The following is a 23,359-nucleotide window of genomic DNA, read 5'->3' on the forward strand; positions in this document are numbered from 1 at the left end:
CAGTTTGGCGAGATGAGTTTAGACCCGTGGGAAGCACTACTGGCAGCTGTTAAGTGGGGGCTCGATCTACACAAAATATAGCTGCAAGGCAGTTGTCCTGAAGGCATGTGCAGAGCAGACCAGTGGAGGGGCTGGAAGGCTTGAGGCAGGAAAGCTGGGATGTTGTTGCTTTCATCCTGGCCCGAGGCAAGAGGGTCAAGAACTGGGGCTGGTTGGTATTCCCATGATACAGATTAAAGGAGGAAGACTAACTGTGAGGCATATAGGTTAGAGCAGAGGGGGAGATAAAGGCATAGTTTTTCGGGAGGGAGAATGTCAAAGAAGGTGGAGGGAGAGCTGTTTGGAGAAAGTTGGTGTTACTATTCAGACTTCCTCTGTTCCTCTTTTTTCTTCTCTTTTCTTTTTTTTACAAAATAAAAGTATTAACATTGCTCTTAGTAATATTTTTTGGATCTATCTCCTTGGGCAAGGGAAGAAAAATAAAAATAAACAAATAGGACAACAACAAACTAAAAAGTTTTTGCACGACAAAATAAACCCTCAACAAAATAAAAGGCAGTCTTCCAAATGAGAGAAGATGTTTACCGATGATACATCTCATAAGGGTTAACATCCAAAATATATAAAGAACTCATGCAATTTAACACCCAAAACTCCCTCATGCAATTTAATTAAAAAAATGAGCAGTGGACCTGAATAGACATTTCTCTAAAGAGGACAAACAGATGGCCAATAGACATATAAAAAGATGCTCAACATCACTAATATTTATACAAATGCAAATTAAAAACACAATGAAATATCACCTCACATCTGTCAGAATGGTTATCACCAATAAATCAACAAACCCCAAGTGCTGGTGAGGATGTGGAGAAAAGGGGCCCTTGTGCACTGCTGGTGGAATTGCATAGTGATGCAGCCACTGTGGAAATCAGTATGAAGGTTCCTCAGATAATTAAAAATACAACTACCTATAACCCAGAAATTCCACTTCTGGGTATTAATCTGAAGAAATTCAAAACACTAATTTGAAAAGATATATGCATCCCTATGTTTACTGCAGCATTCTTTACAAGAGCCAAGATATGGACGCACCTAATTGTCTGCTAATAAATGAATGAAGAAAGAAGAAGTGGTGCATATTTACAATGGAATATTACTTGGTCATAAAAAAAAAAGAATGAAATCTTACCATTTGTGGCAACATGGATGGACCTAGAGAGTATTGTGTTCAGTGAAATAAGTCAGACAAAGACAAATACCATATGATTTCACTTGTATGTGGAATCTAAAAAGACAAAATAAGTGAACAAACAAAATGGAAGGAGCCTCATAGATACAGAGAACTAACTGGTGGTCCCCAGATGGAAGGAGGGTTATGGGGTTGGGTAAAAAGGATCAAGGAGTGCACACTGGCAATTACAAAATAGTCATGAGAATGTAAAGTATAGCATTGGGAATATAATCAATAATATTGCAATAACTATGTATGATGTCAGGTGGGTAAGTAGACTTACTGGAGGAATCACTCATAAGTTACATAAATGTCTAACCACTAGGCTGTACACCTGAAACTAATATAATATTAAATGTCAACTGTAGTTAAAAAATTATTTTTTAATTAAAAAAAGATAAAAGTCTGTGTTTGGAGGACAAAGTCCAATTGCTGAAAATAAAAATAAAACAATATAAGTTGTAAAATATTATGAATTAAGTTATACTTGAGTTCATCTAAAAGGGTTGAAATTCTTATACCCACATCAGTGCTGGGATTTCAAAAGTGTATTCAGCTTCAAATTTTCCTTAAGTGCAATTTTGCCACCTGCATAGTAAGATGACCTTGTCTTCCTCCAAATTCTGAATTACTGACTATGATTCTAAGTCACTCCTATTCCCTACCTTTTTATTTTCCCCTCATAGTCACTCTTTCAGTAGATAGACATATGCTAACTTTTCAGAATGTGCACAGAGATTCATGTGTCATTTCTCAGTCCTAAAGATTATTCCTATCATGTCTTAAGAGTTTAAATTCTGCCAAGTTAGCGTTAAAATTTATTCTTTAAATCTGTTTCATTTCAACTAGTTACAGCTGATGTTTATTCATTCAGAAAATATTTATTGAGTGCCTACTATGTGCCAGACACTGATTTAGGTGCCTGGAAAAAAAAAACAAAAACAAACTATTAAAACAGCTGATCTTTTGTAGTTTATATCCCAGTGTGGGAAGACAGAAAAAGAAAAAAGCATAATCAATAAGAAAATTATACAGCACATTAGAAGGTGATAAATGCCACAGAAAAAAGTTAAAGTGGGGTAATAAAGATTAAGAGGGTGTGTGCAGGGGTTATAGGTTGCAATTCTTAAAAAGTAGTTAGGGTAGGATTCATTAAGAAGGTGACATTTCAAGGAAGTGTGGAGAAATTAGCCATTCAGATTTAGAAAGAGTGTTCCAGAAAAGGGGTACAGTCAATGCAAAGACCCCAAGACACGAGTATGTGTGGTTTGCTCTGGGGACAGACCAGCAAGAAGAGTTGGTTTCTGAACTGGAGCAGAGAGGGTTAGAGGAGAGTAACAGAAGGCGAAGTCAGAGAGGTAGTGAAGGGGAAGGGAACAGGTCTGGTAGGGTCCTAGTAGGGCGTTATAAAGAATTCCATTTTTCTTTCTGTGTAAAATGAGAAAACAGTTAGGATTATGTACAGAAGAGGGATATGATTTGACTGTATAACTTTAAAAGAAAATTCTAGCTGTTTTGTTGAAAACAGAATGTAGGAAACAAAAGGTGAAACTGGGCCCAGCCAGTGTGGCTCAGTGGTTAGCATCGACCCATGCACCAAGATGTTGCTGGTTTGATTCCCGGTCAGGGCACCTGCCCAGGTTGTGGGCCCGATCCCCAGTGAGGGGCGTGCAGGAGGCGGCCAATGTTCTCTCTCATTGATGTTTCTATCTCCCTCTCCTTCTCCCTTTCTCTCTCTCTAAAATCAATAAAAAGAAAAGAAAATAATAAAAAAAGTGGAACTGGGAGGTAGCATTTAGGAGGTTTGGTAATGATTCAGGTGCAGGTGCAGCCCCTGGCCAGGATGAGGGCTGTGGAGCAGCTACTGGATCAAATCCTAAATCGTTCTGAAGATAAGGCCAACATGATTTTCTGACGGATGAAATTTGCAGTGTAAGAGAAAGAGGGCGTCAAGGATCATTTCAAGCTTTTGGAATGATCTAGCAAGTGGAAGTTTGGAATTATTAAAGATTTAGAAGGAGAAAAGTATTAGTGAAGTATGTTTGGGAGAGTTTAGATTATTCTCCTGAACTGTTCACTAACATATCAACTGACTCCTAGACACCTCTACTTGGATCTATACTACAGAACTACAACCTGCTTGAGGTCCATTATAATCATGAATTTGAAGTGAGACTGGTCAACATGATTGTATGTTTCCTGCTTTCTCATTCAGCTGTGCAGAGTGAGTGGACCAGATTTGGCCAAGCTACCTCAAGGAGCAATAGGAACAGGGGAGTTGAGGGTATGTCTAAGGAGTGATCAGAATGATTGAATTTAAGGTGGGGTTCCTGACAAGAGAGAACATCAAGCAGATGAAGATCTGTAAAGAGAGGGCAGAAGGCCAGTTAATTGGAGAATCTGATGGGTTGAAAGAAATATTAAGGGAATTAGCAGGAGTGAGTTGAAAAGATAAAAAGTGGTGATCAGGGAATGAGTTGCGTGTCGTTGAGATTATGGAGTTTATTGGCAATGACAAGGTTTAAGGTCGTACAAAAAGTGAAGGTACCCGAATGTAATTAAGTGGTAAGAGGACAAGATCATTGTTGGGACAGAGTTTAAGAAACTGAGAGGCCACGTATGGGAAAGATTTCTACGCGCGCACGCGCACACACACACACACACTAAAATCATCAAGACTTAAGATAGGAGCACCCTGGCTGAGTAGCTCAGTTGGTTGGAACATTGTCCCCATGTGCCAGGGTTGTGTGTATGATCCCCAGCTGGGGCCCACACAGGGCCCCTATGACTGCCTAAATGGGGGAAAAACAGATCGATATTTCTCCCTTTCTCCCCCTCTCTAAAAACCAATGAATAAAAATAAAAATACAGGAGCAGGAGTAGAGCTAAAGACAGTGAGTGGCACAGGGAGTCAGGCATAAATGAGAGATGAGAGATAGGACCTGAAAGTCTGTAGATGACAGCAATTAGGAGGGGTGGGTGACATAATCTGACCAAAATGAAGGAATTCTTGGCATTGAAATATCATATTGCAAATTTCGCCAGAAATATTTTAATGTGAATTTCCCAAAGAAAGGACATAAATTTTTTTTGTATATTTTATCATATTCTTCATTCATTTATTGAGCATCTACTATGAACCAGGCAAAACAAAACAAACCAAGTCACTTCTCTCTGGAGCTTAAATGCCCGCAGGTGAACTTAGCTCTGGGAGCATTAATATTTCAGCAGCTTTTACTATGGGGTTGGGGAAGGAAGGAAGTTAGCAAATGATAGTCAGATGAACACACATCTGGTATTGAAGGGTTTTCATGTCAATATGGCACTGTAAAATATTGAGCTGAAGTTTGTAATCACGAGCTATGAACACAAATTGTCTGCCTCTGCTCCGCTAGGAGTCAGACAGAAGCGTTTCCTGTTTTCTCTCAATCAATATATTCTCATTCCTTCTCTTTTTCTTTATAGACTGAAAGGAAATCCAGTCTATGGATCCTCACATTTTAAAGTCCTTTCAAAATTCATTTAAAAATAGCAGAATAGAAAAATAATTTGAACTAGTGCCAAGATCTGTTGCATACTGGATCCAGTGAATCATAGTTTCAGCAACAACCCAAAAGCAAGGTTGTCTGGTGGAAGAATAATAGACACCCCTTCGTATTCTTGAGACAGTAAAATAAGGACAGGAGATTCACTTTCCATGTGTGATGCCTTGATTTCAACTACCCTGTTAGTTAGGTGAGTAGTTTGGGACCATAAATGAGACACAGCCTCCAGTCAGACAGGAGGGGAAATATTTTTGACACTGTTTTTTCATTTATTTAACTCCTTTGAAGATGTTAGTGGTCAACACTTTTGAGAGTGCTAGGTCAAAGAAAATCATGTGTTCTAATTCGGTGAAGGATTACTGTGTAATTTTATTTGATTCTACGCATTAAAACTTTTAATTACAGCATAAAGGCAAGGCAGGTTTTTCAGTATTTTGTTGGCAAGCTTCCCTGTCTGGAAGAATTTCAAGCATGAGTTAACGTGGTGATTAATTTTTGATGAGAGCTAAGAAAACTAAAGTTTCTGAGAATATGAGTGAAAAAAAACAAAACAAAAAAACACCATCCTATAATTTTAATGAACATAACTATAATTTATTCTCTGAGAACATGTATTTGAGAAGGAATACTTTGCTTTTCCCACTTAGATGAGTTTCAAAATTGGTGGGGCAATATCAAAATTATTGGGGAATATTTTCAAAATATGTAGCTCTTCCCAAAAGCAAGGAATCTACAAAGTGCCGTTGCTCCTGGTGTGCTTTGTATGTTCTGAGCTATAATGTAGTCTCATTAAACCTGTGGAACTGGGGTTTTAACTTTGGTGTTCTTTTTTGTTGTTTGGTTTTTTGTTTTTTCAGGCAGAGAACAGGGGAGTTTAATTGAATGACTCATTGACCCTTTTCAGTGGAATTAAAAAGTTGCTGTAGGTTATCATTATAAAACCAACCTCAACTTTATAATCAGGCGCATGATTTTTCTACCTTTGGCCCTACCTCTCAGGAAAAATATCTGCATATAGAATTAACAGAATTTATATTTTGGCTGCATTTGTGCAGGGAAATTTTTCTCTGAAAAAGCACTCTCCCCAACAACAAATGGAAGTGCAATAAACTGCCCAAAACACATGTCTGTTTCTGAATACCAAAAAATACAACTACAGCAAAAAACAAAAAAACAAACTAAGTGTGAAATACCATACTTCGTAAGCGGAGATGATCAACTGGAGAATATTTCCAGAGTCTTTCTGAAGTAGCCCAACTGTAGCTCCAGGAATGAGTTTTGCATAATTCTGTAAACAAAAAAAGAATAAGTCAATCTTTGCTCTCTGTAACAAAGAAATGTCAAGTGTGGGGTTCCGCCTGCTGGTTGAGATCGCCTTTATTTAACCAACTGGGGCAGTAGGCTCCCGGTAATAAACAGGCGTTGCTCCTGAGACGAGTCCCTGCCCTGCCTGCACCCCGTGGGAAGTGGACTATTCGCCGCTGGGGAAACCTAGCATCAGTGACTGTTAGTCTAGGGCTGGGATTTATATCATGACAGGAGTCAAGTCTCAAATAATAGTAACACTTATGTAACATCCTCCATTCATGGGGTGTCTGTTGTCCAAAAAATTCTGAGCATACTACCAGGAACTAACTTCTCTCTTTTGGTAACATTGCAGGAAACAGGGTTTGGTACACATGGGCCCCTCACCGCTGTTAGGTGGGTTTGTAGGTCACTCAGTCTAGGAGTGTTCATTTCAATCGCTTGGTGGAGAAGAGGAGTGAATTATTGGCTGCTTTCTGTTAACTCCCCCTTCCTAGCTGCAGGGAGTGCTTTAGGGATGTCAATACGGATCTCCACCACTGAGTGAGTCAAAGCCTTGCTTTATTATTATTATTATTATTATTATTTCTTTTATCTTTACCAGGGGACATTTTTGCATTTATCTTCAGATAGAGTGGGAGGGAGAGTGGGAAGAAGAGAGAGAGACATCAACGTGAGAGAGACACATAGACTAGCTGCCACCCACACGATCCCAACCGGGGCCAGAGACAAACTGCTACTGAGGTACGTGCCCTTAGCGGGAACCAAACCTGGGACTCTCTGGTCTGCAGGCCGATGCTCTAGTCACTGAGCCAAATTGGCCAAGGCTAGAACCTTGTTTTATTTTATTGATATTTTTACTCCTGGAATATCTTTATTTATTTTTTTATTAATTTATTTTTGTTACAGATGTTTCTCCTTTTCCCCCCACTGATTCCCCCCTCCCCCTAGAACCTTGCTTTAAACGGCCTGCATTCTCCACCTACACTGCCTCTCCTGAGATGTGGTTCCCACCTGAGTAGAACTCACAGGATTTCTTCAACACTGCAGGTATTGAACATGGCCAGGGAAGAAGGCATTGCAAAGAAGGGAATTTCCCAGGCAGCTGAAAATTACTCCTCTCTTAAGTTTTCTGTTTAAAACTATTTTCAGCCCTGGCCGGTTTGGCTCAGCGGTTAGAGCATCAGCCTGTGGTCCACAGAGACCCTGGTTTGGTTCCCACTAAGGGCGTGTACCTCAGTTGCAGTTTGTCCCCAGGAGTGGGTGGCAACCACTCCATGTGTCTCTTTCACGTCGATGTTTCTCTCTCTCTCTCCCTCCCTCTCTCTCTTTCTCCCTCTCTCCTTCCCACTCTAACTGAAAATAGACGCAAAAATGTCCTCGGGTGAGGATAAAAACAAAAACAAAAACAAGTTATTTTCAAACAGAAAGTTTTCTTAAGTGTAGTGTCCACGCCCCTGCCTTCTTAAATAAAGACTCCAAAGTGTGCTTTGACCTTTTTTGAAGAAATAGAGTCATACTTATCAATATCACCTGTAGCTCTATAAATCATCAAAGGCTTCTGAAGTCCGTGATAGATCGTGGCCATACCAGGTGGGCCCCAACTGCTATGCTTTTGCTTCTTTTATTTGTTTTTAAGTAGTTTCTATGTTCCTGTTAAGCCCTAAGGTTTCACTTGCCTACCACTTTACTCATTTATTCTTGCATCAACAGCATCTATTAGGTAGGCTTACTATGCTGTGCGACATCAAGAAGAGACAATCACTCTTTTTGTCAGCTGCGGCCTTCTGAGTTGCGTTGTGTTGTGAAATCGGATGGCTGAATTTATTACAATTGTACATAGAAAAAGAAATGAGCTTTGAGTGACGGATTTAGGGTACCTCCTGTAGATCAAATGTAATAGCCTATCTTATTCCCCGAAGATTTAAGTCGCTTAGGAAATACACAAACTGAATTTAGAATTAGTAATGATCATTCATTATAGTTGTGGTACTAATTAAATCTGGACAAGGAGAACCACTGGGAGGAACACATGAAGCCAGGGTGGTGTTAGAACACTGGCATGTTCTACCAAGTTCTGCACACTTGCTAGAGGTGGGCACCTGGGTTAAGTCCAAGCTTTCTATGCTTACATAAAAAACTGAAAAGTGCTTTGGTTTTAATCTATGGATTTTGTAATGTCCATGATTGTGTTTCAGTATGAATTTGATGGAAATCTGAACCCTTGAAGGTGTCCGTTGTCACTCTGCCTGGACTCTGTGCTTTATTACTGAAGGGGCTGTGGGCAGTAGGCCAGGTACATTCTCCCCATTACTCTGTGCCCCGTGCCGCTGCCCCTCAAAGGTGGGCCCCACTGTGCTTCCCTGAGCCAGGTAGAACTTGTCAAGTGTGGGAAAGGCACCAGTTTATCAACTTGCCTTTTCAAATAAACACATGTCAAAAGGTCCTTGAAGCATGAGGCCTGTGGTTAACAGCAAATACCTAAACAGGAACTTGAATTTCACTCACGTGGAGCTGGAATGTGTGTAAATTTGACTGGTCCCCAAAGAGAAGGCAGAGGGGATCTTTAGAGCATGACAAGGAGAGGTTTAGATCCTTTTGCAAAAGAATTTCAAGGCTCTTAGCTTTGCATAAAACTGCCTTCCATGAAAAAATGTCCTGGTATCCCCGAGGCTGAAGTATAGTAGGTACTTCCCACAAGCACTAATTCAAGTGGCCTCCAGATTTTGGGTTAATTCTTGGTTAACAAAGCCAAACCCATCTACTTCCTAAAGCGTAATTATGATCCCGCATGTGGCATGACATTTGCCATTTGGCTATCAGGACAGTGGTTTCGCATGAATTGTGTTCGCTGATTGCCACTGACGGACAGGGTGGAAAGGAGTTGGCAGCCAGCGGCCGTACCCAGCGATAACACTGACTATTGTGCAGAGGAAAGCTATTAATTAATTTCTGGATACTGATTTTACCCCCAAAGCGCTGCAAATAACTAACTAGAAACATGGACAATTTGGCTTCCTGATCTAACACTGTAAAAAATTATACTTTAAATCTTGTAGTGTTATGATTACTGTAAATATCATGTGTCAAATGCCTTTCTTTCATTAAATCCCTAAAGTGCTATTATAAATTGTCCTGATTAAACATGTTTAATGTTAGAAAAAGGATGCTTTTGCATGTCTGGATGTGATAAATTATAGCACTGTAACTATAAAAGATGACTGTTGGATATTAAAAATGGTGAACTCTGAGAACACGATGTTACATGAGCTGATGAGAAATGCAAACTCCTATGCTTGGGCTTGAACTTCTTGGGCTTGAATTAATTCCCTGTTATTTGCCCATGGATTATCCTAATTATGGATTTTCTCCCCTTCCCCCTCCATGCCACCCAGGAGTTCCTGAGGTTGCTTTTCTCATCCGTGTTTGCAGGTATTTTTCCTGATTGCCTTAGTTTTCTTAACTCCCTTTGTCAAGCCCTATTTATTTGTCCACTCTGCCCCCATCTCAAAAAAGATTTCTTTTTTGTCCAAAAGTCTGCATTTGCTCCCTGGAAATCTTCTGTCAAGGACAGAGGATCATAAATAGAAAGGGGGTCATTTCGCGGGCAGGCATCAAAGGATACAGAAGAAAGTGACTGAATTCACACCTGCACACTCCCAGCTCCTCTCGGAGACTGTCTCCCAGTTCAGTGTCTCCCAGCGTCTGGCTGCCGGAACGTCCACGCAGACACACCCGCTGCCCCAGCCAGCCACGGACAGGCTGTTGCTTTGCTTGCTCTTCAGAAAGACTCAGGCTGAGGACCTTGGCAAACCCTGGCTGCTTTTGGTGCTATCTTAGTGCTCTGGCCCATAGAAGGGCTAGCTCCTCACAGTGACCTTCCTGCTTTGATGGCCCTTCCTGCTGGGTGAACTCTCGTCTTCAGGTACAGAGCCTGGCTGTGTTCAGGGACATAGTTTAGAATCAACTGTATCTTTGCTGAGCATTTAGATTGGGTTTCTGCCTTGGATGGTGACTGCTGGACCTTTATGTCCTACTCTTGTGACATTGCTGCTATTGTCTCAAAGACCCCTCACCACCTCAGGCTCACTAGCCACCATTTTATACAGACTGTGCTACTCAGGCCCCTCATCAGAGGGTGGGACACAGAACTGGGCTTGCCATACCTCTGCTAGCCACATTTTAATCGAGAACTTGTAAAACCAAACATGTAAAGCAATCGGCTACTTCTCTGTAGGCTGTGTGCTTGCTTAACTCTTTCCGTAGAGCCTTGCTGATATCGAGGGAGTTGATTATGCTCAGCCCGGTTGATTGTCAGTGTTAGTCATTACCCGACATCAGTGCTCTGGTCTTAAACTAGACTTACTAAAGGCATTTTGCTAAAATACATTTATTAAAAGGTTGACTTGTTGAGATTGAGAACGTATGATACTAAATAATCTGTTGACAAATATTCCTCTAATCTCTCAAATTATTTTTTTGTCATTACCTGGCATCTCCTGTTTGAGAATCTCTCTCTTACTTTAACGGTAGTCTACAGCACATGTGCAGCAGCGAAAGTATAGGTACACAGTCCAATGAATACTGGAAAGTAAGCACGCACATTTCGCCAACACCAAGATCAAGAAATACAGCATAATACGCATCCTGGAATCCTCCTTTCCTTCCAGGGTCACTGCCTCCTGTCATTGTCCCTTCCTTAAAAGCCTTGCCATTGTCTTGACGTTTATCACTATAGAAGTCAGGGGGAAAATCTTTGTTGTCTGAGGGGAAACAAAAATGGGTTTAGCCATGGCCGGTTTGGCTCAGCGGTTGGAGCATCAGCTGGTGGTCCAGTTCTCTTTTCTGTTTTAGCAACAAGAACAACCTGTATATTTCTAATTTGCCACTGTCCATGGATGAGCAAGAACTTGAAAATATGCTCAAACCATTTGGACAAGTCATCTCTACGAGGATACTACGTGATTCCAGTGGTACAAGTCGTTGTGTTGGCTTTGCTAGGTAAGCACGCTTTCCTGTCCTTACTGTGCCTACAGCACTAGTTCTGCTAAGCTTCCCGGGAAACAAATATTGAGCAAGAAGAGACTCTAGGCCTGGATGGTTTTGCTCAGCGGTTAGAGCGTCGGCCTGTGGTCTGGAGAGAGCTGGGTTCAGTTCCCGCTAAGGGCATGTACCTCGGTTGCAGTTTATCCCCGGCCCTGGTTGGTCGTGCGGGTCACAGCCACTCGATGTGTCCCTTTCACGTTGATGTTTCTCTCTCTCTCTCTCTCTCCCTCCTGCTCTATCTGAACAAAAAATGGAAAAATGTCCTCGGGTGAGGATTAAAAAAGAAAAATGGGTTTAGTAGGACACCGAAAGCACTACCTATAAAGGAAAAGATTGATCCATAGGACGTAAAATTAAGAATTTCTGTTCTGAAAGGATGCCTTTAAGAGAGTGAGAAAGACCGACTGAGTGGGAGATAATGTGTGTAACACGCGTATTTGATTCGGTACTGGAATGAACAACTTCTACATATCAGCCAGGAAACGCCATCTTGATAAAAATAGATATACAAGTGGCAAAAGGGGATGTGAAAAATATTTAAAATGATTAATCATTCGAGAAATATAAATTAATACCACAGGAAGATGCCGGTATGAACCCACTAGAATGGCCTAAATATTGAAAACCGACAATGCTCTCACACACTTCCTGTGGGAGCCGAAATTGGGACAGCTTCTTTGGAGCCTGGTGTTAGCGGCTAAGGCTGAACATGAGCACACCTTGGGACCTGCAGTCCCACGCCAGGAGTATCCACACAACAGAAAGGAGCCCACAGATGCAAAGAGGGGCATTCATTCTCCTTGTCAAGAGATGCTTCTGGGTAATCAAGATGTTACCTACATCATAGAAAGTACAGGCCATTCTTTTTTTTTAAATCCTCACCCAAAGATATTTTTTCACTTTTGTTCAGATAGAGTGGGAGGAAGAGAAAGGGAGAGAGAGAGAGAAAGAGAAACATCGACGTGAAAGGGACACATCGAGCCTCCTGCACGACCCCAGCCAGGGCCAGAGACGAATCACAACAAGGTACGTGCCCTTGACCGGAATCGAACCCACGACTCATTTGCTCCACAGGCGGATGCTCTAACCACCAAGAAAACCGGCCAGGGTGCAGATAATTCTTAAAGAGTCTCAGATTTTTCAGGTGTTTGGCCACAAAGAGTCCTCAGTTTTTACCTGGTTTCCTTCTACCGGGGATGGACCCCAAAGAAGCATATGCTAGGCCACCTCCTCAGCACTCACAGCAGAGCCCGCCTCCTTCTGAAGCTCTCTCCTTCCTCAGGAGCTGGTCCGGGGCCAAGTCCTCAAGAGCTGCAGCTACTAACTGAGAGAGCCTTCCAACAGGATGCAGAGGTCCTCACAAGCCTCCTGCCTTTGGACACATCCTCAGAAACCCAAGCTCCTAGAGGATATGTTGTCATGGGGACTCACAGACAGCCTTGGGGAAGTAGCAGGGATGCCCAGGAAGGGACCACATTGCTCTTTATCTCCTCGATTCCACGTAGCACGCTGTTCTGGCGCCAGGAGCCCATGCTGCAGACAGGGCTGAAGGTGCCCAGAGCTCTCCTCTCACCGTCGCCTGGGAAAGGATAAGTAGAGCTAACACTCGCTATTAGAAGTGTCATCTCTTTTGTTCTTCAAAGAAGCTCTATTATTTTGTTATCCTTATTATCCTTATTTTACTGCCAAGAAACTGAAGCCCAGGGAATTTATTTAACTTGCTTGTGGTCATCCAGCCAGGAAGTAACAGAGCCGGACCCACCTGTCATGGCCTCGAGCCAGATGGCTTAACCAGGCCACTGATGGGAGATGCTCAGCATGGGCAATGGCTGTTGTGGTCTGGTGATGTCATAGGTGAGCCTGCGAGCGGTTAATGAGTAAGCCTAAGTAAACTGGATGTATTCGTTTCTGAGGGCTGCCATAACTAAGTACCACAAAGTGGGTCGCTTAAAACAACAGAAACGACTGTCTCAGTGCTGGAGGCCAGACGTCTGAGATTAAGGTGTCGGTCGGCAGGGCCATGCTCCCTCTGAAGCCCGGAGGGGACAATCTGGACTGTGCTTCCCTCTAATCTCTGCCACCACAGGCACGCGGAGTTCCCCCTCCTGGGTCTGTCTCCGCGTCTCCTCTCTTCTTCTAAGCACACAGTCCTTTTGGAGGAAGGGTCCACCCTGCTCGAGTATAACCTCATCTTAACTAATTACACCGGAAGTTCCTATTTCCAGATAAGGTCATGGTCTGCGGTACTTAGGACTTTAAGATACCTTTCGGAGGAACACAGGTCAACCCCTGACATTCTGCTTGAGTTCTTTCGACTTTTTAACCTAGAAACGCTGAGCGTGAGCTGAGGACCTTGTCCAGTCACAGAGCTAACAAGTGCGTCTCAGTGCAAAGCTGGGCTCATGCTGCTCCCCCAGGCCCTGCCAGGAAAGGCCGCCAGCCCCAAGGGGGTCTCCTTAGAAAGTCACTACAACAATGCCTTGTATCTCTATGTAGGGGCTTAGAGATGACACAGCACTTTTTTACCCAAAGTAAAAGGAAAGGAAGAAACAGGGCTGTGCCTGTAATCACTTCCAAGCTGAAAGGTTACCTCCAAAGAAATGGAGGAAGTAGCAAAACCACAGAAGTTAAAAAAAAAAAAAAATCTTTTCCCTGGGGGACTGTATTGTACTATTTATCTGGTCAAAGGAAAATAGCTCTTTGCTGGTAAAGCCTTGCTTTTGTCAGGCACTGTGCTTCCTCCGGGCCGGGGCCAGGGTGGGTTTGCTAGTAAGTCCTTCTGAAGGCACTCAGGAGGCTTTCTTCCCGTGAGGTCTCTCATTCCTGTGAGGTTTCATTAGCCCGGTTCTCACGTTCATTATCGGTAAATGCAGGGCTCCCGGTATTATGCAAAAGTTTACCCCCAGGTTCCACTGTGTTACTAGGACGCCCAAGATTCCACACAGAATATGTAATTGTTTCTGGCACAAGGTAGCGTGAATGTCTGTCTCTGGGTTGCCTGATATTTGCTTTGCCTTCAGGCTTTCAATTGTCAGCATTCCACGGGCAGGCAGGCAGGCGGCGGTGGGGTGGGAGGGTGCTAATTAGATCAGGTGCTTGATCTTGAAGTCTGCACCAGCAATGACTGGTCGTCGGCTTCGGAACTTTTGAGCACTACCTGTCTTTCTCCCCGTCTGCCCCCGAATGTAATTATCTTGTCAGCCAAGGAGCTGTAGCACGCAGCTGAAGGAGTGCTCGGCAGCAGTAACAGAGTGATAAGGCAAGACGAATGGACCCACCGTGCGTGACTGTTGTGAGACAAACAAGTGCAGGGAGGCGTTGGAGAACGGGGACTCGGAGAACAAAGAGGCTACATGGAGTATTTGTTACTGAGGATACCGCAGATCATCTCTTAATAAGATTACGCTGCCTTTTGAGAGGAATCGCAGACCTTTGTGGGTGAATGCAAATCCCAAAGCTTTAGGAAGCTCTTTTCAAATGGGAAGCGAAGTTGGGTTCATTAGCATGATTTTTTCCTTTGCAGACCCAATGGCAGGTAATAAAACTTTGAAGGATGACTGCTAGGAACACAATGAAGGGGAGCAGAAAAGAGAAAACAGGTGCATGTATGAGGACTGCTAAAGAGGTAATGGCTCCCGCTTCATGCAGTGTGGTGGGTGGACCAGCAGCAGCTGCTTCCGCATCATCTGGGGTCTTGTGAGAAATGCAGACCCTCAGGCCCCAGTCTAGATCTTCCAAATCAGTCTGCAGTTTAACAAGCTCCACAGGTGACCGGATACACAGGGGAGATTTTGAAAAACACTGATACCCGGGTCTCAGACCCAGAGATGCTGATTTAACTGAATCAGAGTGTAGCCTGGGCATTGGGCTTTTTAGAAAGCCCCTTAGCAATTCTAAAAAGCACAACAATTTAGGAATTGCTGGTATAGCATGGTATGTCCAGGAAGGGCTGTGGCAATTTGGAAAGAAAGGTGTTATGTTTTTAAACCTATATACTCCTAATTCAGAAGGTGTTCTCAATTTTAATATAGTTCAATATTTTGTTGACCCCTAAGATGTCTGTCTCTATTGAACAACAAAAGTGGTGTTTTGGAAAGCCTGTTGCTCACAGAGGAGCACCATGCTTACTGCTCTTGGCCTTCAAGACAGAGGGTCTGGTTTTAGTCTACTTCTCCCACTTCTCCTTCTACCACAGCTCACATCAACTGACTGGCCTTTTTTTCAGTTTCTCAAACACACTGAACATTGAGTCCTTTACTGCTTCAGGGCCTTTGCACATGCCGTCTCCTCTTGAAAATTCCTCAACTTGCAGGTTGCTGCTTCATAATTATAAGAGTGAAATGCTTGCTTTCTCTGACTCTATCTTAATTCTCACCTGCATTTCTTCCATGGCTGTTAGGCCAATAGCTCCTGTTGTAGATATGCTAATTAGCTAGAGATATTCTGCTTGAGGCTTAAATTTTTACAGGAATGGCCCCTTGCCAAAAAGTGCCTTTCTAGAAGAATTCAGGAAATATGTACAAAATAATGACAATTTATCAAAGATTTACAGGAGCCTCCAGACCAAACTCAAATCAGCAGGTGTCAGTGGACTGGGGAACAAAGAGATTTGGAGATTTTACACTCTTCCTTGGATCTGTGGGCACCTAGATGTCACACACCTCTTGCCCCTCCCCCTGCCCTTCCCTTGACATAAAAGAAGCCTGAATTCTGGGCTCTCTGAAGATGGATTTATGGAAGCTATAAGGTACCCCCATCTTCTTGAGTTGGGCCTTCTCAATCAATAAACTTTTCCTTATTCCAAACTCTGACATATTGAATATTGTCTGTTGAAGGGTCAGGCACATAACCATGAACCAGCAACCTAATCACTTCCTGATAGGAGTCTTCCCTAAAGAGGCTGTTGAAGTGAGATCTCAATATCTCTCCTTTCATTATTCTCCATTCTTGCACACTATTCTTTTCCAGTTTTCAGTAATTTTTTTCCTAAAAATTTTAGTGTAAATATGTCTCAACTATTACATGGGACATACTTATAATAAAAAAGTATTTGGTGTTTATTTGAAATTAACATCTAACTGAGTACCCTGCATTTTTATGCACTAAATCTAGCAATCCTATAGGAACAATGAAATGCCAACTTTGAAGTAATGAGTGAAGTATTTCAAGCTCAACAATATTTTCTGTTTCCAAAATTTTCTGTTTACTTTTTGAACATTCAGTGTACAGGGGCAACAAAACATTGAGCTATTAATGAATATTAGCCCCTTTGTGGCATATTTCTGGTTCTTTCAGATAATTAGGCACAAAATTAAAATATATAATACTCCCAAGCTCTTCTTACGTCCAGGGGGCTATCACCCGAACTTAGCCCTCATGCCTTGATGCTGTATGTAGCTGTTTAATAAGCTCTGCCACATGAAGGACCCTTGATTGTGATTAGACTCCTGCATGGCAATCCCAGCCCAAGTGAGCTTCCTTTAAGCATAGCTGTAATTTGGGCCAGCCAGAAGGGCCGACTGCAACCACAGGAAGGCTTCAGGGGGTATGTGGGTAACTGAATTAAACAGGAGCGCCTGCATCCCGTGGGCTCTGGGATAGCATAAAGGAGGGTCAATGTACAGCTTTGAGTACTTTGCAGTATGGAGTGGAGCCTCTGGAGAAACTGAGTTTGTCCACAGATGTTGGAGTCCTCACCAAGGGGGCACTTTCAGGTATAAGAAAACATATCCTAGAAATAATTTGTTGGTTCTATCAAAGTTATTGCTGTAAAGAAAAAAAGTAACCAAGTCTCATGGGAATATGTAAAAAAGTAACCTGAAAAGTAAAAAGGTAGTAATTGTGATGTTCTCGAGCTGCTGGTGGGAGGAGAGCAAGTTTGCTTTTACTTTGAAGCAGACACCTTGTAAGTATAGCCAGCGCAGATTCGGAATTTGGTAGGATGACCTTGATTTCATTTAATGTTATTCTTGTCAACGAAAGTGAGTATTTGACATGTAATTAAATGCAATTTTTATGCCTGTGTAAGACTGTAAACATATAAACTCATTCAAAAAATGTGAACATACTTAATATGTACAATATGATTCCAATTATGTTAAGATATGTAAATACATGCAAAGAGAAAAGAGAGGACTTATTCTGCAATGCCAGGAATGGTTAGCTATGTCTGAGTGGAGACTTTTGAGTGGTTTTTATTTTGTTCTTAGTGCTTTCCCTGAATCCCCGCTTTTTTTTAAATTTCAAATAATGTGTTAATTTTATCATCAGAAAAAGTAAAGTGTGTGCTGGTTTTCTTTTGGGGGGGGCAAAGGGGAGGAGTCACAGTCCCACGTCGTTGGTAGGAGAGTAACTGATATAACCATATAAGCACTTTGGAGAGCAGCTTGGACACACCCAGGAGAGCTGAGGATGCCATTCTCCTGTGACCTGGGGACTTCCCTTTCAGAAATGGACCCTCAATAGAGAACATATGTGCAAGGATGTGCACAGATGCAACAGTTGTAATGCTGCACAGTTGGAAGAGACCCCGTGCCCTCAGTTGCAGAATACACATTGCAGGAATATGCATGGCCATGGAAAAGAGTAAACAAGAGCTGTGCATGTCTCCATGGATGAGCCTCAGAAACATAACACTGCGTACAGCAATGTGAATGTACTTACTGCCACAAAACTGTATACTTAAACATGGTTAAAATGGTAATTTAAAAAATTTAAATAATATGTTTTATATAACCCAATATACTTAAAACATTATCATTTTAACATGTAATCATTATTAAAGTTATTAATGAGCTATTTTATTCTTATGTCCATATACCTCAGTTCAGACAGCTACATTTCAAGTGCTCAGTCACCATATATAGCCAGTGGTTTCATATTAGAAAGTACTGTTTTAGAGATCCCCATTCATCCAAAAAGAAAAGGACAAAATGGTAAATTTTGTTATGTATATTTTGCCATAATTAGAAAAAAGCCTTAAACATAACACTGAGCAAAAGACAATTTTTATATGAAATAACATGAAAGCCAAACTATGTAATTATTTATGGATATCCATATATTTTCAATCGCACAAAAAATAAACATGGGAATACTAAACACTTGAGTTCAGGATACTGAACTTATTTCTATGGAAGGAGAGAGGAGGTGGGGTTGGACAGAACTAGGCAGTTAGACTGCAGGCAACTGCATCTGAAATGCTTTATTTCTTAAAAAAATCTAAAGCAGGTATGGGAGGCAAAATGTTAAGATTTGAGAAATCTGGGTAGTAGGCACATGGATGTTCATTCTGTGTTTCTGTGTGCTTGAACTATCATGAACCTATAGCCTTTGTCAGGCCACGTGCCCCTTCCCGCCACTCTGCTTGGAGCTGCAGAGAGTGATTACCGTAGACAATGACTCTTGTAGATGGTTGGCCAAGGAAATCATGCTCCCCAGCCTCTTGATACCAGTCAGAGCTTAAATAACCCACCAGGCAGAATCCAAATGTCTCTCTTTTTTTCTAGTTCACATATTTAAAAATTGCTGTATTCGTCTGAATTAACAGCAACATCAGAGGACCCCAGTGTTTACTGGCCTTGGAGGACGGCCATTTATAAGAATTCACCTATCGGCTCATCGGTCAGGCGGCTCTGCTCTGACCTGAGGCTTTGGGCTTTCGCTGCTCAGTGACTCTCAGTCAGCGACTTTAAAAGGCTGCTTCTCAGGTGTTCCAGTGACTATAAATCAGGGTCCTCTGTCACTGCAGCAGTCTAGGACCAACTGCGCTTTAACTCAGTGGTTGAAGCTATAGACTCAAACTGCCTGGGTGCAAATCCTGCCTCTCCCAGGCAACGTGCTTTGTTATTTGGGGTTCTTTTGCCATAAAATAGAGATTGAAAGATACAATGAGTCAAAATACTTAACCTCAGTCTGCCACCTAATGCGTCCTCAGCAAGCCTTCCCTATTCTCCTAATCGTAGCTGCCTATCATCTCCAGCCCTTGGTTTCCACTGCTCTATGTGACGAGTTTGGTCCAACACTATGGGACTGATAGCGTCAGGGTAGCTTATGATCGCCAACAAATTTGCGGCCCCTTCTAGCAAATAGAAAAGAGTAAAAATATTGAGAGATATGAAAACTCTGGCCCCTCAGCAAAATCTTTGCCTTGGGGTCTCTTTCCAGAATGCAACTTCTAAAATGCCCTTATCTTATCCTTTAGGCAAATGATTGGTCTACAAGGCTATTCGTGCCTATGAGACTCACTGAGGCAGGCACTGTGGCTTCTCCTCTCTAGTCGGAAACCCTGGTTCTTGGGCAGAGCTCATGAAATGTTTGATGAATGGACAAATAAACGAATGAATGCAATCAATAGCATCTTGGTTTCAATCATATGCTAGCCATTCTGGGTGTTGTGTAAATCTCGAAATATTTAAGCTTTGTATTAATCAATCCCATGTTGTATTTCCACATGGATTGGCTTAATAGGGCATCTCATTAAGACCCTAATTTAAATCTGTATCTTTTTTTTTTTTTCTGTTTATTGTTTGAATTATGAGCCTTTGAGTTCTTTAGAAGAAAAGTACTTTGTGGAATCTAAGGGGTAGCTACTGATGACTTTTCCTGATTGTGATTTATTAATCAGACTGCCTTGATAATCTGAGAACATGAGTTTTATTTCCAATCCTCCCTCTCTGAGGGGTTTTTATTAATAAAAGAAGTGTAGGCAGCTGGTTCTCTTCAGTTTTTATTTCCAGATATCTTAATGAAAGAGAAATCAAAATCCTTTTTCATTACCCCTGAATTAAAAACAATTTATTAACTCCTTGGATATTTCTCATAATCTACAGATTTTCTCTATATTCTTAGATGATTTTATTTTTTCTAAAAGCATAAATTTGGTAACCCTCATTATAGGATGGGGTTGACAGGATAAAGAACAAGGTTCTAGACCATGCTCTAAAACGAGCTATATCACAGCTAACTATGCTTCTCTGTGCGAAGATCTTTGGAATCCCTCGTGATTTCCCTCTCCAGCCTGTCATTGACTACTAAAGCCGGAGGTCGGTGTGTGTGAGTGTGTGTGTGTGTATTGTGTAAAAACTGATGCCAGAGATAAAGGGATTTTCATCCCATCAAAACCGTTTTGATCTTTTCTATCAGTGAACATTATAAAACAAAACAATAACAAAATAGCTAACAAATAGCAAAAGGATCCAATTTTTGTTTTACCTTCCTCCCTAAATCCTCTGCTTTCAACTTTCTTGCTGCAGTGAAAAGCTCAAAAGATGAGCAAAAAAAAGAAATAAGGGGTGAAGTAAAAACTGGGTTATTGGTTCTTGAAAAATTGAGACTTGTGTATAGTCAACACTTTTCATGAGCTCTGAGAAAACATCAGGCTCGGAGCATGTTGTGGCTACTCTTTATGCTTGTTTGTAGATATAATAACCATCAGGAGGATAACTGCTCAGGGGTTTTCCTCTCAGGGCCTGGTAAGAAGGTTCTGAAGCTATTTCAACAGTTTGGTCCTAAGATGGATGGCAGAGTACTTCTTTCCTCGCCGGTGCATCTGGGTCAAAGTGGAAGGGGAGGGGGGTTGGTACAGCCCAGGCTGCAGGGATGGTTGTAGCAATGGGTCAGGCACCCCGCCCCCCCCGTTCTTATATGTGTATTTTCTCAACCTTGACAAATATTGGTCACTGAAAACTCTAAGTCCCTATTTAGAAACTTCGACTCAATTTGCGAAAAGTTGAGGTGCTTGCATTGCAATTTTAAAAGAATTCATTCAACACATACTTACTAAGAATCTATTGTATATGGAGACTTAGCCTAAACAGAAAGATGAGTAAGACTCACCATTCTCCTCAAAGAGCTGATAATCGAGGGCTTTTTACCTCCAGGGTGAAGGGACCTATGGGGTATAAAAACCTGCTTGAGTCCCCTGACCCCATGCTTTAGACACATCACTCTGTCCTAGTAACCATAGGTCTTCCCATCAACTAATGGCCATAGATGTTACTGACTAAGCTGGACATGTCTGTTGCCAGTATATCTTGTTTACTAAAAAAATATTTTTTTCTTTATGGATTTTAGAGAGAGAGGAAGCGAGAGGGAGAGAGAGATAGAAAAACACTGATGAGAGAAAACATAGATTGGCTGCCTCCTGCATGCCCCCCACTGGGGATCAGGCTCACAACCTGGGCATGTGCCCTGACCAGGAATAAAACCAACGACGTCTTGGTGCATGGGTCGACACTCCACTGAGCCACACCAGCCAGGTTTGTTTACTTTCTAAGTGCTGTGTTTCAACATTACATCATAAATACCAGGTCATAAAATAATTATTGTTATTAACTTCACAAAACTCATATTTTCCAGGCAGATGTAGACATTTTAAAGATATAGGATATTTTAAAATCTTGCAAATAACCCCAAGTGATTAATAATACGATTTCACAATGTAGTGAAGAATAATGATTTAATTGCTTTTTATCTCGGTATCTCACTAGAAAGGAAAAACTAGTCAAATTAGACAGTTGGGGTTTAGTAGCCTGATACTATCTTAATGTAAATTAATAGTAAACATTTGAAAACAACAGAGGAGATAAAACATTTTTTTAAAGCTTGGGTAGTTAAATCCTGAATCAAAATGGTATTTAGCACTAGAATGTAATATACAACTACTGCTCAGCCTATTATCTATCATTATCTTTTGAACCCTGTAATTGGACAAACAGGAAACTATTCATAATAATAAGTTTGTTCAAAATCATCTGTTTGCTGGAGTCTGAGGTACACACTGCAGTCATATTGAACTGAGGCAAAACTGCGTACTTCATCCTTTCCATTGTTTTCTCATAGTTGTTACCACAAAGTACAGCAACACTACACACCTGGGCAGTCCGAAGCATCTTCCCAAAATTACTGAGAAAACAGTCCTTTCCCCTGCATTCTATGAATGGGCCACGTAAATCTTACTTGCTGCAGGACGGGGTGCCATTGAACCTGACCCATGCCCTGCCTGGGGTGTACGCCCATAACTATGCTTAACACAGCACCGGGCAAGGAATCTGCCCCCTGGAATTTCCACTGGCTGCAACCACTTAGTTGATTTGTTAATTCAAGCGCTGGTTGTATTTTTCAGTGATTCTTTGGTAGTTATATTCCTCCATCACAGCTATCTCTTAGATTTAAATGGAAAAGCAACACAAGCCATTATTGGTGTATTTTCCGTTTTCATTATCAATGAAACAAGACATCAGCATTTTCATGCTGTGTGAAGCCTTCAGGGTGCAATGGCACTGTCATTATCTTTAGACCAGGCTGCTGCCTGCTCCCGCTAATGCAAATGGAATGGTGAGTCCAATAAAATAAAAATAAAATAATGAAAGGACTGGAGTCACAGAGTGGGCCGCTGACCTAGTCCGCGGCTTCGCTCCCTGAAAGTGTCCCTTTGAATTTAGCGGAACCTGGATGGTAAAGACCACAGATCATGACAGATCATAAATCCGCCTCATAATGAGATTGGTAGGCAGGCAAAATAAATGTCCTGCTGTTACATTAGAGGCAGGCTCTAATCTGGTGTTTTCCATGGAAATGACCGTTTTCTTTGCAACAGGGAACCTGGATACTACTGGCTGAAATTCGATGGGCTCTGGTTTGCCATGTAGTTATTTTTCACCTTCCTCTGTCTTTTTAGCAGCAATTTTGAGAAGGCGTGTAAACGAGTTGTGAGTCTTAAAGACAATTACCAACATGAGTTATAGGTGTTTATGTTCATGATCACCAGTAGTGCTTCCCTGACTCTCTTTGTAAGAAAAGCTCTGTACCGCCCCTCCCCCTGCTAAACAGGAGCCCCGCTGTGGAGCAGGTGTTGAGATCCCTAGGTCCTCTCACTCTAGCCTTAAGGATCAAAGGCAGAATAGACTCACTATTGTGTTTGCAGTATATTGCAGCTCTACTGCTTAAAACCACTGGAAACAAGTATCACATACTAAAGACCCTTAAGAAAATGCCCAGATCAGGTGAACCCACATGGTCTCTGAGTAGAACAAAGGCCTCGAGTATGCAGCCTGATTGCAAGGGACTTGCTTGGTTTTCAGCAGAAGGCAATCTCACCTGGAGTACAATACCCTCCTCTCATGAAAATACAAGATAGGATCTCCTCCCGAATCCTTTCTACAGAACCCGATGCAAGTTCATGGGCTGCGCCGTCCTTAGTAGTATGTGGCATTTAATCAAAGACCCT

General features: G+C 41.9%; 1 protein-coding gene across 2 annotated transcripts in view; it reads right to left on the minus strand.

Annotated features, from left to right (window-relative positions):
• The window catches only part of ITGB6 (integrin subunit beta 6), a 154,843-nt gene that overhangs the window by 29,476 nt on the left and 102,008 nt on the right, over window positions 1–23,359 (minus strand). For both annotated transcript variants that reach the window (XM_036253895.1, XM_036253893.1), the window contains exon 9: window positions 5,978–6,067. In XM_036253895.1, the coding sequence (XP_036109788.1) occupies window positions 5,978–6,067 (90 nt within the window). The remainder of the gene's footprint in view (window positions 1–5,977; window positions 6,068–23,359) is intronic.

The sequence above is a fragment of the Molossus molossus genome, unplaced genomic scaffold, assembly GCF_014108415.1.
Source record: "Molossus molossus isolate mMolMol1 unplaced genomic scaffold, mMolMol1.p scaffold_m16_p_11, whole genome shotgun sequence".
Lineage (NCBI taxonomy): Eukaryota > Metazoa > Chordata > Mammalia > Chiroptera > Molossidae > Molossus > Molossus molossus.